General features: G+C 41.4%; 1 protein-coding gene and 1 long non-coding RNA gene across 3 annotated transcripts in view; one reads left to right on the top strand and one right to left on the bottom strand.

Annotated features, from left to right (window-relative positions):
- Nucleotides 1-540: 540 nt before the first annotated feature.
- LOC146491677 (uncharacterized) lies at nucleotides 541-4332 on the bottom strand. Its single transcript, XR_014872345.1, has 2 exons — nucleotides 2001-4332; nucleotides 541-1238 (listed from the first exon to the last, which is right to left on the bottom strand). It is a non-coding gene; the product is annotated as an uncharacterized LOC146491677 (long non-coding RNA).
- Nucleotides 4333-5880: 1548 nt separating this feature from the next.
- Nucleotides 5881-15609, top strand: part of LOC146491676 (von Willebrand factor D and EGF domain-containing protein) — a 39142-nt gene continuing 29413 nt past the window's right edge. The window contains exons 1-7 of one of the 2 annotated variants that reach the window (XM_085151158.1): nucleotides 5881-6614; nucleotides 10776-10960; nucleotides 11178-11406; nucleotides 11671-11736; nucleotides 11858-12090; nucleotides 14947-15036; nucleotides 15122-15263. In XM_085151158.1, coding sequence (XP_085007284.1) covers nucleotides 6512-6614; nucleotides 10776-10960; nucleotides 11178-11406; nucleotides 11671-11736; nucleotides 11858-12090; nucleotides 14947-15036; nucleotides 15122-15263 — 1048 coding nt within the window. In that variant the 5' untranslated portion in view covers nucleotides 5881-6511. The remainder of the gene's footprint in view (nucleotides 6615-10775; nucleotides 10961-11177; nucleotides 11407-11670; nucleotides 11737-11857; nucleotides 12091-14946; nucleotides 15037-15121; nucleotides 15264-15609) is intronic. The other variant, XM_085151160.1, reaches the window with a different exon arrangement.

The raw sequence follows: 15609 nt of genomic DNA, 5'->3' as shown, positions 1-15609 counted from the left end.
TTGGCTACAGCAGCGTCCTTCACAGCCACTGTATTCAAATATGGTGGAGCAACATGGCTGCTTCCACAAACTGCAAACCTGCTCCTGTGTATTATTCATACATTGATTATAAGTATTATGAGAACTCAGTTGCTGGGAGACATCATTAAACATTAATCTGTGTGTATATCGGAGTACAGAATTACTGACTGTACCTTTAAGATGCCATAAACCATTTTTAAAAAGTGTGTGTGTGTGCGCGCATGCGTGTGTGTGTGTGTGTGTGTGTGTGTGTGTGTGTGAGAGAGAGAGAGAGAGAGAGAGAGAGAGAGAGAGAGAGAGAGAGTTCAAAACTTCTGCTTTTCTTTATGCTGCCTCAGGCCAATGTTGTGCAGTGTTGGGAATTTTTCCACACATGCTTGCTACCACTGTTTTTGAATGTTATCGCATGCATGTAAAAATTATTTTACTGGTTTTAACACATTTTGATAGAATAAAATGGACACAAGATTTTTGTCTGGGAGAAAAGAGCAGACAAAAAGTGAGGACAGTGAGCAGAAGTGAAAAAGTGATCCGGGTTTTAATTACTGATTCTCTGGCTTTGTTAACTCAATCAAATCTGTTGACTGATTTTCTGTAACAGACATTCTGCCAGCATGTTCAGAAGTCTTTCAAATGATAGATTCATTGAGCAGAAGGAGTTTTTTAAACATCTCTTATAGGCACTACACTAGTCAAAGTCACCTTGCACTGGCCTGTGTGTCACAGAAAGGGTGCTGGCTGGACAACACTAAGTCATGTTTTAAAGGTGCTAAGTTGTACACCTCTGTTTCACTGCAAGACGCAACTTTATTCTTGAATCAAATCCAACATGTAAAGATGTTTGAGGTGGGTTTTTCCTTTTCACCTAACAATCAGTTGGTATTTTTAGAAGATTTTATGATTTTTTTACACCTTGCTAATACTGGCGTGAATTTTCTGCCAGAACTGTTTTAATTCTTCATTATAGATTCAATGAGGTGCTGGAAAACACTTTAGAGATTTTGTCTCTAATTATGTGATGACATTACAAAGTTGCTGCATATTTGTCAGCTGCACATCAATAATATGAATCTCATTTTTCACTCCCAGATGTGCTGTATTGGATTGAGATCTGGTGACTGTGGAGTACAGGAAGCAGCCATCAGAAGATGGGTACACTGTAGTCACAAAGGTATGGACATGCCCCTTCTGAGCCTGGCTCTGCTGGAGGTTTCCTCCTGTTAAAAGGGAAAAAAGGGTCTGAACTGTTGATGCAAGGCAGGATGGATTTATGCTTTCATGTTGTTTACATCAGCGGTCCCCAACCTTTTTTGCGCCACAGACCGGTTTAATGTCAGACAATATTTTCACGGACTAGCCTTTAAGGTGTTGCAGATAAATACAACAAAATAAAATGATACGACCAAGAAAAAACCTGTGGTATTTTGTAAATATAATAATAAACACAAATTCACTGTGTAATTGTGTAACTTCATTAGCAGCGTCCTCCTGAAATGTGCCAACAACAATGAGAGTAACATCCTCCTGTCTGCCCCTTAATGCGCTCTGGTCGCTCTGGTCGCTATGGTAATGCGTAAATATTTCTTGCAAAATAAGACACACAACTACAACACGGGAAAAGACCCAGGGAAACTGAGTTAACGATAAAACCCCTGAAAACCATACATTTCACAACCGAGCCTCAACTCTCGTGGCCCGGTACCAAACGACTCACGGACCGGTACTGCTCCATAGCCCGGGGGTTGGGGACCACTGATTTACACCAAATTCTGACCTACCACACAAATATTACACCAGAAATCAAGACTCATTAGACGAGGCAATGCTTTTCAATCTTCTATTATCCAGTTTTGGTCAGCCTGTGTGAATTATAGCCTCAATTTCCTGTTTTTAGCTGACAGGAGTGGCACCCAGCTTGCTCTTCTGCTGTTACTGAGATGCTGTTCTGCACTGGTTTTAACAAGTGTTATTTAAGTTACCTGTTATTTAAGCAGTCTAGCCATTCTCCTCCAACATATCCAAGGCAATTTCTCCCACAGAACTGCTGTTCACTGGGTAGGTTCTCTCTTTCAGATCATTCCCTGTAAACTCTGGAGATAGCTGTGTGGGAAAATTCCAGCAGATCAGTAGTTTCTGAAATACTCAGACCAACAACCATGATACAGTCAAAGTCACCTAAATCACCAAAATCACTTAACATTGTATCCTTGTTACAATCTCTTGGCGGCTTAAAAATCACATCAGTTCAACTCAGACAACACCTATCTCAAGCTGATTGACCTCTGACCTGAGATGCTGAACAATAACTCTCTAGTTGTGATCGTTTCCCCAGCGCTACGATGAAACGCTTTAGAAAACGAGCTCCTCATTTGTGTTTCCCACAAGGGCTGGAGGCAATAATTGCCAATTAGCTTGTCCTAACTCCTCTAACAGATGTAAACAAAGCAATCAGTGATCGCGTTTTCCTCTCACTGCGCTCTTAAAAATTATGTAAAGCTTTTGATTCTTTCCCCAACAGAAAAGATGTAATCTGGTGTGAAAAACATGCCATGTTTAGAAGTAGCCAAGCTTGAGTCAGACTAGCAGACGTGTCGAGAATGACTCACGTTTTTTTTAAGAGTGCAAAAGCGGTATGGTTGCAAGATGTTTGGGGGCACTGTAGCTCCAGACAGGCCTCCAGTATGTTCTTCCCTTGTTTTTCTCACAGTAAAAGAGGATTTGTGACATCTGGAAGTGCTCAGAAGGCAGGAGCTCGAATCCCCCCCCTGTCCTTTCTCAGGGCACAAACATCAAAGGAGGCGGCAGATAATGTTTTCTAACCCGCCAGGAGTTAGCCACCACCGGTCTGCAGTCTAATTTGGATGAAATGTCTCCAGGACAGGTGTGAAAAAGATGACTTACCAAACAAAAACTGTGTACAGTATGTTTGACAACATGCTGTACACAGTGATATTACTGGTACTTTAAATGTACTTATGTCCTATCTTGTTTTAAAAATACATAAAGACCTGTAAAAAAAATACCTATAACAGAATTTAAAGAAAGCACTGAGACGTCTTCATGTCTAAAACATCTACGTGCTGCAAATTAGTGCCGGGCTGCACTTTTATGCAATACCAATTTCTGCCACAAGGTGGCGCAGCGATTTACTGTTGTATTTATTTAATCAGACAAGTTGCTGGAAGGCTAAAGAAAACATCAACTACTGTGGAAGATTTGTTTGGGCACTGGAAAAAAAGTCATCCATTGTTCAGAATTTCGAATTAATGAGTCAAAATTTCGACTTATTGCCACCAATCAGATGAATAAATGTATATTATTTCCTTGTTACCTGAAAGCAGAAGGCGGAAGGCATCAGCTGTTCAACAGTTTAGTATTCAATACATCTCGACAAACATGCTGGTAAAATGCTGCCCCCTGGTGGATGTTAATGTCTTTTGCCATAAGCATTAAAATATTGAAAACACCTGTTTGGGCACATTGTGACTTTAAATGTATTTTTCGAGTTTCTTTGTCTGTTTTCTTCTTTAAATTGATGTCACACAAATGAGGCAGGATAAACAGAAAATAACAGGCAGAAAGACCTCAACAAATTTCCTCTTAAAGCAGGTTTTGTGTTGAAGGAACGTTGTTGGGTTGAATCTCAGCAACCATTTTTAAAAGGTTACTAAGTTAAATGTAATACTTCACTGCTGTAGCACCATATATCAAATAATACGTCCTTTCTCCATCTACACAGAGACACAAATTATTCAGTTTTCACAATGTTTCTGCTACAAACATCTACCCCTGTGAGTCTGAAAGCTAAAGATCTGAGATTCTCTCACAGAGCTGAAGTCTCAATGAAAGGGGGACTGCAGAACACCTGCTGCTCCTCTCAGCTCTTTGATTTAGTGGAAAGGTATGTCGTTCTGTCTCCACGGCCTCCAGCACCTGATATTTACTCTAAACTCAGGAGGGCGACCTTCTATGTTTCTGCTCTCTGGGTTCATGCTTCCCCCCCGCGGCGAAATCATCTCAGTCACAAACTGTTTTTAGTCACATGAAGAGATAATGAACAGAGGCTTTCCAGTGGCTGCTGGTCAGAAGGGCTTTCCTATCATGTGGCACACCAGAAGAAGAAGTTGAAGGCTTTTCCCACATAATTCAATCCCTTTCATCTGATATGTGTTTATGGGAAAGAGAATGAAGAAAATACTAAGTAAAAAGAGCATCAGAGAGAGTCTAGGGGTTTCAGAATAACGTAATTCAGTGCACGAGCTCCACATCCACAGATGCAAAGGTAAAACTCAAAACAAACAAAGAAAGAAAAGAAAAAGAATCCAGGAAAGTCACCAACTTCTCTGAGTTTTTCCTACATTCAAATAAAGAGCCTTCCAACAAAGGAAAATCACCAGCAATGATTACGATTTTCTTTTTCTTAGATTTTATTTAAAACAATTATTTACACAATTTGTATTTTACTCAGGCATAAAATACAAATTTTTGTATTTTTATTTATTTTTTTAAATCAGCTGGTTTAGTTAGTTACATTGTGACTACTTTGCTTGCCATAAGACTGTCCGCCATAAATTTCATGAAACTACTTTCTAAGATGTAGAGGAACTGTGACGTGTCTGACGCCTATGAAGTAAAAGTTCCACCTTTTGAAAGTTGTTGATTTCACACTTTTTCAAGATGCAATTAGTTCAAAATCCGAATAAAGAGCATTTTCTCGGTATGCAACAATAGACCAGGCTTTCCTTACAGACAGCATGGTTATACAGCTTATCCAATGAAGTTCGTTGGTGACCAAAACTTTTTCTGGTACTTCTGACAATCCTGTTCAGAACTGCCTGTTTGTTCCTAATTGCCACAGTCAGGTTACCATAGGAGACTGGGATTTTAAATGCTTTCAGTCAAGCTGAGTTAAACTCTTTCCAAAACGTTGTGGGTAACTCCAGAGCCTCTAAACGTCCTGATAAGAAATAATCTCTGATTCGTTTTCTTGTTGAAGGAATCAGTGTTATCCATAATCTGTGGCATCTACCAGCGAACTCCAAAACTTTGGAAATACAAATTTTTTCCTAGCAACCAAACGTTGCTAAGAGGTTGCCAAACTGTCTCTAGACCTGCATGACTGGTCTTAGCTAACATTGAGTTGTTAGCTGTAAACTCTATGCAGACTAGGATTGCTTTGGTATGCAAGTCAACCCCAAAGACCCACTCTGAGCCAGGAAACCACTTATTTAGGTGGACTGAGCTGATTGCTGTGAAGTGGAAAACTAATAAGACGAGAGGGATGATCTGACTTGTCATCAGGTCACGCTTCAAAGCGCGCATGCCAGAGGTAACTTGCACATCTGCGAAGGCACCATTAAAGCTGACCGACATTTATCCAGGTTTGAAGCAATATGCGCCGTCATCCTGACGTTTTGTTTTTTTAACAGAAGGTCTTCCTTAGTCCAGCATATTTCCTGCCAAACTGGCCTTCATGCAGTCCAGACTCAGGGAACAATGTAAACATTGCAAAACAAGAAACATGACAAAACAGGTCCTAAAATCTGATATCAATTAAGAATGAGAAACATTTTGGGGCTCTCATGTGCCCCCTGTGCCAACAGTTCTGAAGCATTTGCTTGGATATATGCTTCTAAATCAGTGCATTCTTTGTTTATCTGCAGTGTCTGCTAACAACCTATGAGTTATGAGTAACTCTGTTCATTTCTCGTGCTTCATTTTATAATCCTGTTCCTCTAAAGTAAAGCCTGACTGGACGTTCACTTCCTCCGCAGCTGCACTCGTGCTCTCACTGCATGCGCTGAGTACATACAGCTGCACAGGAGCGCACATATGCACTGCAGTTACACAGTGTGCGCGGTCTGCTGCAGAGATGTTGTCTCTGCGAAAATTTGTGATGTTTTTGCTCAAAAATGCGTGTTTATTTCATCCATGTGCAGAAAGCGGCAAAACACATAAAATGGGATTTAAAGACTTAAAAGTAATTCCGCTGTGGTTGAGGAGGAGAACGTTGCGAAACATGCACATGTTCTCCCTGGTGGGCTTCTGTGACGCTTTTTAAACTGTTGTTTTAGTTTCACTTTGCTCACACTGACGCACAGCTTTGCGTCCCCAGGCTCTCCAGCCGTAGGTCTAAACAGCCGCAAGGAGCACGGCGTGTTTGTGCAGCTCTGATGAAGACGAATGGGATGGATGATTAATTGATTTGTGGCCACGTGATGTTTCGGGGGATTACAGAGAAGAGGACCCACCTACCATCTCCGTGATTTACTCTCACTCCCCTCCCCTCCTCTTCTTATTCTCTCTCAGTGATCTAAAAGCCAGTCTCCCGCGAGCGGAGCGCAAGCTTTTCTCTAATCACCAAAACGCGAATGCGCGGAGGAGAGACAAAGTGCACTTTGCGCCACTTTCGCCACCTTTCTCCAAACTTTCAATGGGACCCGTGGACTGGTCCGAGCCTGCTGCATCTGTTTAACCTGGAGCCGCAGTCATGGTCTGTTGCGCATTTGGTTCAGTGCGCCTGTCGTTCTTTGGATTTTTACGCATCGCTCTGCTGCTGGGAGTCGTGCAATTAGCAGCAATAGCGCAACATGGTAAGTGCATGCCTTGTTCAAGCGGACCGGGTTTTTTTTAAAGACTAGTTTGAAGACTTTGCCATGATCTGAGCTGAAATAGAAGCAGATGCAAAAAGCGAGACTGAAAGCGGACTTCGAAATGTGTTCTTAAATCGAATGCAGAGATGAGAAAGTGTTACGTGTAAAAAAAAAGAAAGAAAAAAAACTGCGTGACTTGGACTGCATTCCCATCACTCGTCTCCAACACTGTTAAATGGACCCTTCAAAGGCACCAGGACACAGCCAAGCCAATCACAAAGAGACAGAGAGAAACAATAATTAGATGTTTAAATCTGGAGAAAAGATTTTTTTTCTCTCCTTCTGATCTAAAGATGTTTTTAAAAGATTCTTAATTGGTGCAGAAATTGTTATCTGATCACAAGTTTCTTTTCTCTTTCATGCAATGGGGTTGTTTTCCCGTCATTTAGAGATAAAGTCGTGCATGTGTGGGCTTTAATTCACCAACATGGAGCTGATTATCATTTGGAAAAATGTGGCAAGTTGAACCCAAATGGAAATAAAAGTGTCAAACTTGTGAAGAGAGTCAGAAGTTAAGTGGTCATAATTGAAACAAGATCAGAAAACAGAGTTATGACTCATTAAAGAGTATAATTCACTGTTACTTAATATTATACAGTAATTTCAAGGGATTGTTGCTCTCCCTGGTCTTCTTCCCTTGCTGGGATTTCAAAGAGGACTGTAAAAAGGTGCACATAAAGGTCAGATTTGGTGAGCTGCTGTTTTCCCAGCTGTCAGAATTTAGGATGGGAGTGAATGCAATGACCAAAACAAAGAAAATCTTGGAGCTGCAATTGTGCCGATTACGAGTCCTGACTGTAACAAAAATGCGCTCAGTTTACTCCAACCTGTCACCCTGTCTTCGATCTTGCTCACATCTTTGTCTGCAGGGCGTCCAGCAGCAGTTCAAAGCACACCATTGTAAACTTTAAGTCATAAAATGAAACAATGTGGGGTCCTCCCAGAGGTTTCCAGGCATTACTGTGCCAAAGCAAAGTTTACCACAATTTGAGCACATTTTGTCCTGCTGACAGCAGCCTTCTATTGATTTGTACGTGACATTCAGTAGTAAAGAAAAGAAAAAGCTTATCAGGTAAAATAGTACATTTAACCTGCTGACCTTGCAGATGTACCATGAACAAAAAGTGTTAAAACCAGCTGAACCTCCAACAACCATGCCACATTTAAAGTCACTTAAATCAACTTTTTTTTCCCCATTCTCATGCTCATATTGAACTTGGCTACATACCTAAGTGCATTAAGTTGCTGCTATGTAATTAGTTAGTTATCATTAGCTATATATGTGAATTATAAGTCTCAAGGTTTTTAGCGCGTGTGTGTGTGTGTGTGTGTGTGTGTGTGTGTGTGTGTGTAGGTGTGTGTGTGTGTGTGTGTGTGTGTGTGACAGAGAGAGAGATTGGTCCCCTTTATGGATACAACAGCATCACTGTCCAGTGATAAAAAAGTTTTACAGGTGTGCTGCTCAGAACAAAATGAAGGTTGGGTTCAAAGACAGGTGAAGGCCGACCTGTGAGTACAGAGGACTCGTGTTGTCATGTAATAATGTCCTAATGACTACCTGTTCTTTACACAACTACTTGTCCTCATCCTCTTCCTGAAACATCCTGTTGAAATTCCTGTCTTTTAAAGTTCTTCCTCCCCAAGACTAACTAGAGATTAACAATCCAACACAATGAGAGACTTCTTCACTTTCCCTGAAGTCTGAGGTTTTATTAAAGAGTTTCGGGGTCTGTCAGTAGTATAAATGCCACTTTCCAACCTCTTTAAGGAACTTGTGGCAAAATATGTATTTTCTGGTTATCTATCATTACTGCTTCAAACCGTGTTTTTAAATAAAGACAATGAAGCATTCTAAGTGTTACCCTTCACAAAAATGCTTTCATCAGTGAGAGTAACTCATCATCATCCTATCATTTTAGCATTTTCACGTTTCATTCAGGCTCTTTCCCCTTTCTCTGGTGGTCTGACTGTGTAGTTTCTGACTGTGGGCCCTCTGGGAAAAAGGCCAACAACTCCCTTGGTGATAACACAACACTTTTGCTGAGAAACTGTAGTAACTGGAGTATTCCCAGTTAAGTCCCTGCACATCTGGGCTCCTGAGGGTCTTCCCTCCCAGTGGGATAACTCTAAACCCCCCAGGGGGGCTGCTCATTTACCTCCCCCACTTCTTTGTAAACTCATTAAGACGCCAATTGGAACAGTTTAGCCAGCAGCACCTCCTTCCTGAAGCCCTGGTTGTTTGGACAACCTGTGACCTCGAATCTTGTCAGCGGAGCTTCCAGACGAGGTGGACGCTCAGACAGGCGACAGTGTAAACAAAAGCATTTGGTTTCAAGAGGCTGTCAGCACGCAGACCAGCCGGTAAGCCCTTGTTTAGGCTTGGAATCACTGGCGGCAACTTTACCTTGCCCAATCATGCCTTTGTGGCTCCTAAAACCTCCTAAATACCCTGAACATTTGTTTTCCCTGATGTGACTTTACTCATCTGCCTCTAAGGTTTGTTAACAAAGACCTCTGCTGACAAGTTTGACCTATTTCACTCCACAGATGTAGAGCTTTTGGGAGTGTGGCGGTGTGGAAAAGTACGTGTTTGGTGGAAATAATTTCTCCGGTCTTCTCAGCTTCCAGCTGCAGGCAGTGTTCAGAGGCCTGTCATGTGCCGTTGGTTTTAGCGTCCTTTCCTGGGGCGAGTTAAGAGAAGCGAGAGGCTCACTGGAATTTCTGTTATTCTTGGCAATTTAGATAACCTGTGGGGGTGAGATGTTCAACACCCTAACACAAAACAGCAAATTGTTTCTGTTTGTCACCTTTTCCTTTAGACAGCTTTGAGTTTTGGTCACTTACTGGTTCGTCACATAATTCTTCTGTTATAATAAACACACTGTTTTCTCACTCCTGGGTTTAGAGATCAAATCAGAAGGTCATACTGAAGTTAAAACTAAAGGCTGCTCAGTTAAATCCTTCATCCTCAACTTTAAACCGAGGCTTATGTCCGTTTAGTGTATAACTGATTGTTTTTTTCACCTTTTTGTGGCTTTGCAAGACTGAGAATTAATTAACTTTGATATTGAGTGTACTTTAGTGTGCAAAAGTCTTGAGTCCACTAGTTCTCCAGGCTCCTTGAAGGACATTCAAAGCTCTTCTTTGGATGTTTCTGCCTTTTGTTCTGTTCTCTGTCCACATGATCCCACACTGCTTCAATAATGTTGAGGTCCGGGCTCTGGGGAGGCCAATCCATGACTGATAGTGCTCCACTGTGTGTTTTTCTATACAGGTGTGCTTTTATTGCATTGGCAGTGTGTTTGGGATCATTGTCATGATGAAAAAAGAAGCTGTTACCAATCAGATTCCAGATGGTATTAGATGGTGGATCAAAATCTGATGGCACCGTTTCTGTGTTCATATTCCATCAATTTTGACAAGATCTCCAACACCACAGACTGAAATGCAGCATCAACAATGACATAGACTCCACCGTGTTTAACAGTTGCCTGTAAACACTCACTGTTGAACATTTGCATTTCTTATAGATCCAACTAATAAAATGGGAACAAACAATGTGTTTTTCTGAAAAGCTGCTAGTAACATAGTGCCTAAAGATACATTTTAAATCAGTTTCTTTTTTTTTTTTAATTGTCTATTATGCATAGATACAACGCTGGTTCATCACTTGAGGTGGGGCCTTTTTTATCCTTGAATGATTCATAGGTCAGTGTGAAGTGGCGTAGGAAACAAAAAAAGAGTAAAAGTTAAAAGTTTTCACCTAAAGTCTTGTGATTTTGTTTTGTCTACCTCTGCAATGTCTGTCTTTTACACAACTAAACAGCAGGACTCTGACACAGATAAAGACCTGATCTAATCATGTCCAGTTTTCATTTCCTTTAGCTCAAAGCAGATGGATTGAGAGGAAGGGGTTTAAGGTTTGAAAACACTGCTTTTTTCCTGCAGAGGCAAGGAACGCTCTCTGTAGCTTTTTGTTTAAGGCATATGAACAAATTGAAAATGCCAAAGCGCAGTCTTCTTTTCCACATTATTTTGGCGTCTTTACCCCTTCCCTTTCACGAGTTCTCAGTTTGACATCTTTGTCGTTCTTGTTCTCAGCTCCAGAGTGTTACCCGGGAGGTCATCGGAGTTTGAGCAATCCTTATCGAAGTGTCGACTTTGACTCCACTGAAATCCAGAACACCGCCATCCAGGATCTGATCTGTGACCACTCGCTGTCACCAGGCTGGTACAGGTTCTGGATCAACAACAAGCCAGCAGAGATGCCGACCACCTGTGTTGAGGTAAAATGGTCAAAATGACAGGCAAGTTCTGCCACAGAGGTGTCTGTGCTCACATTTCTTCAAGTCTCTACACTGACGGCTTCCTTCACTGCCAAAAAGTACCATTAAATATCTATCATTCAAACAAGTGATATAATAGACACCTCCAGTACAGGTGCAGGATATAATAACCACCTCTATAAAGGTAATGACTGTTTCTGTTTGCGGCCTCCTGCAGATGAACCGCTGTGGTACCCAGGCTCTGGTGTGGCTGTCACTGAAAGACACCTCACTGCCACGTCCTGGCGAGATCCGCCAGCTCTCCGCCTGTGCCACCTGGCAGTTCTTCCACGGAAGTTCCAAAGACTGCTGCCTTTTCCATATCCCTGTCAAGGTGCGAAACTGTGGAGAGTTCATGGTTTATTACCTGCAGCCAACGCAGGGATGCATGGGGTACTGTGCAAGAGGTGAGCATTCATCTGCTTTATTTTTGCTGTAGAAGTTCAAAGTTTAATGAAAGTGTTGGAGCTGATGTAGATGGAAATATCAGCAAGACCTTAATAAAGGAAACCTGAGGTTGGATGGTTTGGCCAAGCCACTCTAAGGGATTCGTTTGGACGAGAAAACGAAAACCTCACTGACTTAACTTTATTCTTAGATTACAGAGATGAATTATGGTATATGTTTTTAGCCTAATAGTAGAAAGATATTTGATGAATCTCATCTTTCAGTTGCTTCAGATTTGGGGCCCAGGCTATGCCCAGCAGGGGAGGTGGAAGTCAACGGTCAGTGCAAAGGTACAAGACTCTATGTGTTCATCTCTGTATAAAGAAGGTCCCTGCATCCACAATTTACTGTAAAAAATTAAAAAGAAAACCAATTAATGTGACTTCAGCAACTGCCCAAATCTGCTTTCAGAGGCCGTCCCATCCCTGGCCTCCCGACCGGTGATCACTGCGGAGCTCATCGGCCACAGCGTCCACCTGAGGTGCTCCTTCGTCTCGCCACCATGGAGCCAGACGCTGGGCTTCCAGGTGGTTTGGGCCAGACACATCAGCCATAGCATGAAGGCCGAGATCAGACAGGAAGCCACGCTGAAGCCCTTCTCTGTGGTGGAGATGGATGGCGTTCGCTTCAGGCTTGGAGAAACGGTAATTCCTGCCAGACCGTGTTGGAAGTTTTGGGGAGCACATGTGGTGGGTTTGACCTCCTCGAGTGGCCCATGATCATGCTGAACTGATTTTTTTTTTTTCATGAGTTCAGGCTCACAGAGAAAAGGCAGAGAAGCAACATGTGTCATATGCAGTCGAGAGAATGCAAGAAAAGGGTGGGGAAGTTAAATCAGTTGCAGGTTGGAAAATCCTTGCTCCATATGTGCCCCATTTAAGCCGATCTCCATTCACATCTTCACAGTGAATTCTAGGAAGTTATTTTTACATGAACCGACGCACGTATATAAAATAAAGCTGTTTCTTATGTTGATATCTTGGCAACTCTTCATTCATGCAGTAGTGTAGCTGTTCTTGCACAACGATACAGGAAGTGTTTGGGATATAGACATTAAATCTGGATGTTTCTTGTGAGATACCATCTTGTCAGCTGTTTGGATGATGCCTTCTTGCAGACGAAGAGAAGTTTTGCATGTTATCATTTGCCTAAATCCCAAAATGTGTATTTTCTAGTTCCAGAGTTGTCCATGTGGCTTTCCTTTTTCAAAATTCTCGGGTACTTGGGTTTTGGGGCTGCCAAAGTTTTGCTTTGTTTGTTTTTTTATCCAGTTTCAGCAGACAGATTGCATTACACTTAATTATCTTGAGAAGGGGAAAATGGCTTTGAAAAATATCACACAGAGGCAGACCTTATACTATCATTGCACACCAACGCAGGGTACCCACTGGCTTGTCTGGCTTGTCTGCATCTTGTAATCAGGTCAATTCTTGAGGTTTGTGACATAGCCACCAGATAGGTGGGTCAAGATGTCCTCCTGGTCATTGTTTAAAAATGTAGATTTTTTTAAATGGCAACAAAAAGCCAAATGAAAGTTTATGATTTCAAGCAGATTCACAGTAGCACGAAAATACCAGATACATTTTATGGTTTGTTGTAGTTCTGGGTTATTTTCAGAATGCTCCAAATTATTATTAATAATCAAATCAGAATGGTAGCAGCTTTATTTCTTCACCAGGTTGCCTTTAGGGCGATGGAAATAGTTTATTCCATAAACCTTAGCACGTGGATGTTCTTTGACGTCATCTTTGTGTCCTAGGAGGATCGAATTTAGCTTTGTTTTGAAAGCTCAGTATGCAAGACAATAATCAGAAGAACTGAAGATTTACCAGGAAGAATAATTGCTAATAGCACTAAAACCAGACAGCAGCAAAAGAATAAAGAAATCCAAAGATTGGTTAAAATGACAACTAAATATGAGTAGCTGTCGACAAGATTGCCTTCTTGCAGCTGAAGCTGACGCTGAGTAGCTGCACTCCTGCCCTGCACTGGAGTAAAAACTGTTATGATTGACCTTTCAGCGTCTTTCCAGGATGTCAACACGCTGCTGCACAGCCTCATTTCCATACAGCCAGACTGTGCAGGCTGCTGATAGCTTTCATTTCCTTGAGAAGTGATATGTTGCTAGGAAACACAAAGTTATTCGATTTTTCAGCGCAATACTATTTGACACCGAGGTGATGTCACTCCCAGTTTTTGTCATCTTGCAGCTGTGGACCACGTTGCTCCCATGTCTGGACACCAGGGTTGTGTTAGTTTGGTCTAGCAGATGTTACGGAGGGCTGGGTTTGCTCATGAGGCTCATCTTTAGCGTGTGTTGATATAGCAGCTGGGCAGGGTCAGAGGTCATCTTCATTTCTTTTAAACCATGAAAGAGAGTTAAATATTAGTGCTTTTGGAGCATTGGTTTGTTGTGTTATGAGCTATGGAAACATTTTGATGAATCACCAATACAGTGACAGTTGCACATTGCTGGTCTTTTTCATAACACAGTGTGAAAAGGTAATGCACTCTTCCACTCTCGTTTATCAACATCAGTTGACAGTTACATAGCTCAAGTTTGTTTGAGCAATCAAAATGTGAAAGGTGGTTTCAAACTACAGTATACCTTCATCTTTCACTTCTCTTAGATCAGTGATTCACAGAAAGGGCTACAAGTACCCCATGAAGGACAAATGTGATGATGGGACTTGAACAGCAGAAACTGTAACTGAAAGAAAATAAATGGATACATGAGTTAAATGAAAACAATTATAAAGTGAAAATACGTTGGACTTGGTCACTAAAAGAATGCTAACAGCTGATATTGCTAGCTAAAAATATGAAACTAGCAAGTGTGTAAAAAACTACAAGCAGTGGAAATCAGAACGGCGCATTTAGATTTTGAGCCAAACATGCACGATAAACAACTGAAAAACTAGCTAAAATGTATAAAATGTTAGACATTATTAGGTAAAATTATTAGGTGATTTACTTAAACATCCAGATTTAGTGTTTCTCAGTTTTCAGATTCATAGTTTAACAAGCGATGTTTGCTGATGCTAACACAAAGCTAGCCAAGAACCCAGACTGAGGTTAAAGTATGAGTGAATGCCGACCTCTACGTAGACTCACTGTAGCCATCGCTTTAAAGTCTCTTTGAACTCGTTTTCATTTTTGTTTTTTGTTGTCCATTATCAGTATCTAGCATGTTTAGGTTTAGAGACATAGTCCAACCACTTTTGCTCATTTTTTGGTTATTTATCTATTTGATGCATGCGTTTATTTGTAGCTACAGTTTCTGCTGTTCATGTCCCATCATCATGCTTGTTCTTCAGTAGCCACTAAAGGTAGTGGATAAATGGTTTAAATAAGAAACCAATAGTTATGGATAAAGAGTTGAGATGGTTTCCTAACCATAAAGGGGTTTTGGGGTCTGGCTTTGTTGTTAAGTCGGATGAAAAAATGATTTAAAAGCAGCTGATTCAGACTTCATGCCTCAGCTGATATTTCCCCTGTAGTTCTCCTGCAGTGTGTCGACTTTCAGAGCCAACTCCAGCCACACAAGATCGACTTCAAAAGAAAGTGAGAGTTTCTACGCTGGACTGAAGGTAAAGCTTCCTCTGACTCTGTTTTAAAACCCCATTTTAGTTTCATTTCTCAGTGAGAACCTCATAGACTCTTATTCCTCCTCAGTTCTCTCCAGATGTGCTCCACATAGCAGAGAACAGTAAGGAGCACGAGGTGACCGTCCACAGTACCGTCCCCATCCCCTGCTTCACCTCCAACTTTGGCCACCAGTGTGGAGTCCCTCTGGCTCTGACTGTCAACGATCCAGGTCAGACCTGTGGGAAAACAGGAGATAGAGTCTGTGTCATCACCTTTATCTTCAAGGACATAATAAAGCTACAGCTTGAGTATATTTAAGGTTAACCTGCAATTTAGTTAAGTACTGCCTGCAGCAACCACTACAGTTGGACAAATATTACCCCTATTTAAGCATTAATGTACCCGTTATTGGGTAGTTAACAAAAATCACCAAACACAAATTAGAGCAGCTGAATTAACTACTGAGGCCACAGTCTCGCATTAATAAAACAATCGAAACAATTTCAAGCATTTCTCATTTCCTCTGGGATCTTATTATTGTTAGTCCCAGATTCACCTTGTACATCATCGCATTG

Source organism: Neolamprologus multifasciatus, chromosome 23, assembly GCF_963576455.1.
Source record: "Neolamprologus multifasciatus chromosome 23, fNeoMul1.2, whole genome shotgun sequence".
NCBI classification, from domain to species: domain Eukaryota; kingdom Metazoa; phylum Chordata; class Actinopteri; order Cichliformes; family Cichlidae; genus Neolamprologus; species Neolamprologus multifasciatus.
The sequence above is the reverse complement of the archived record's forward strand: the minus strand, read 5'-3'. Positions and strand labels throughout refer to the sequence as shown.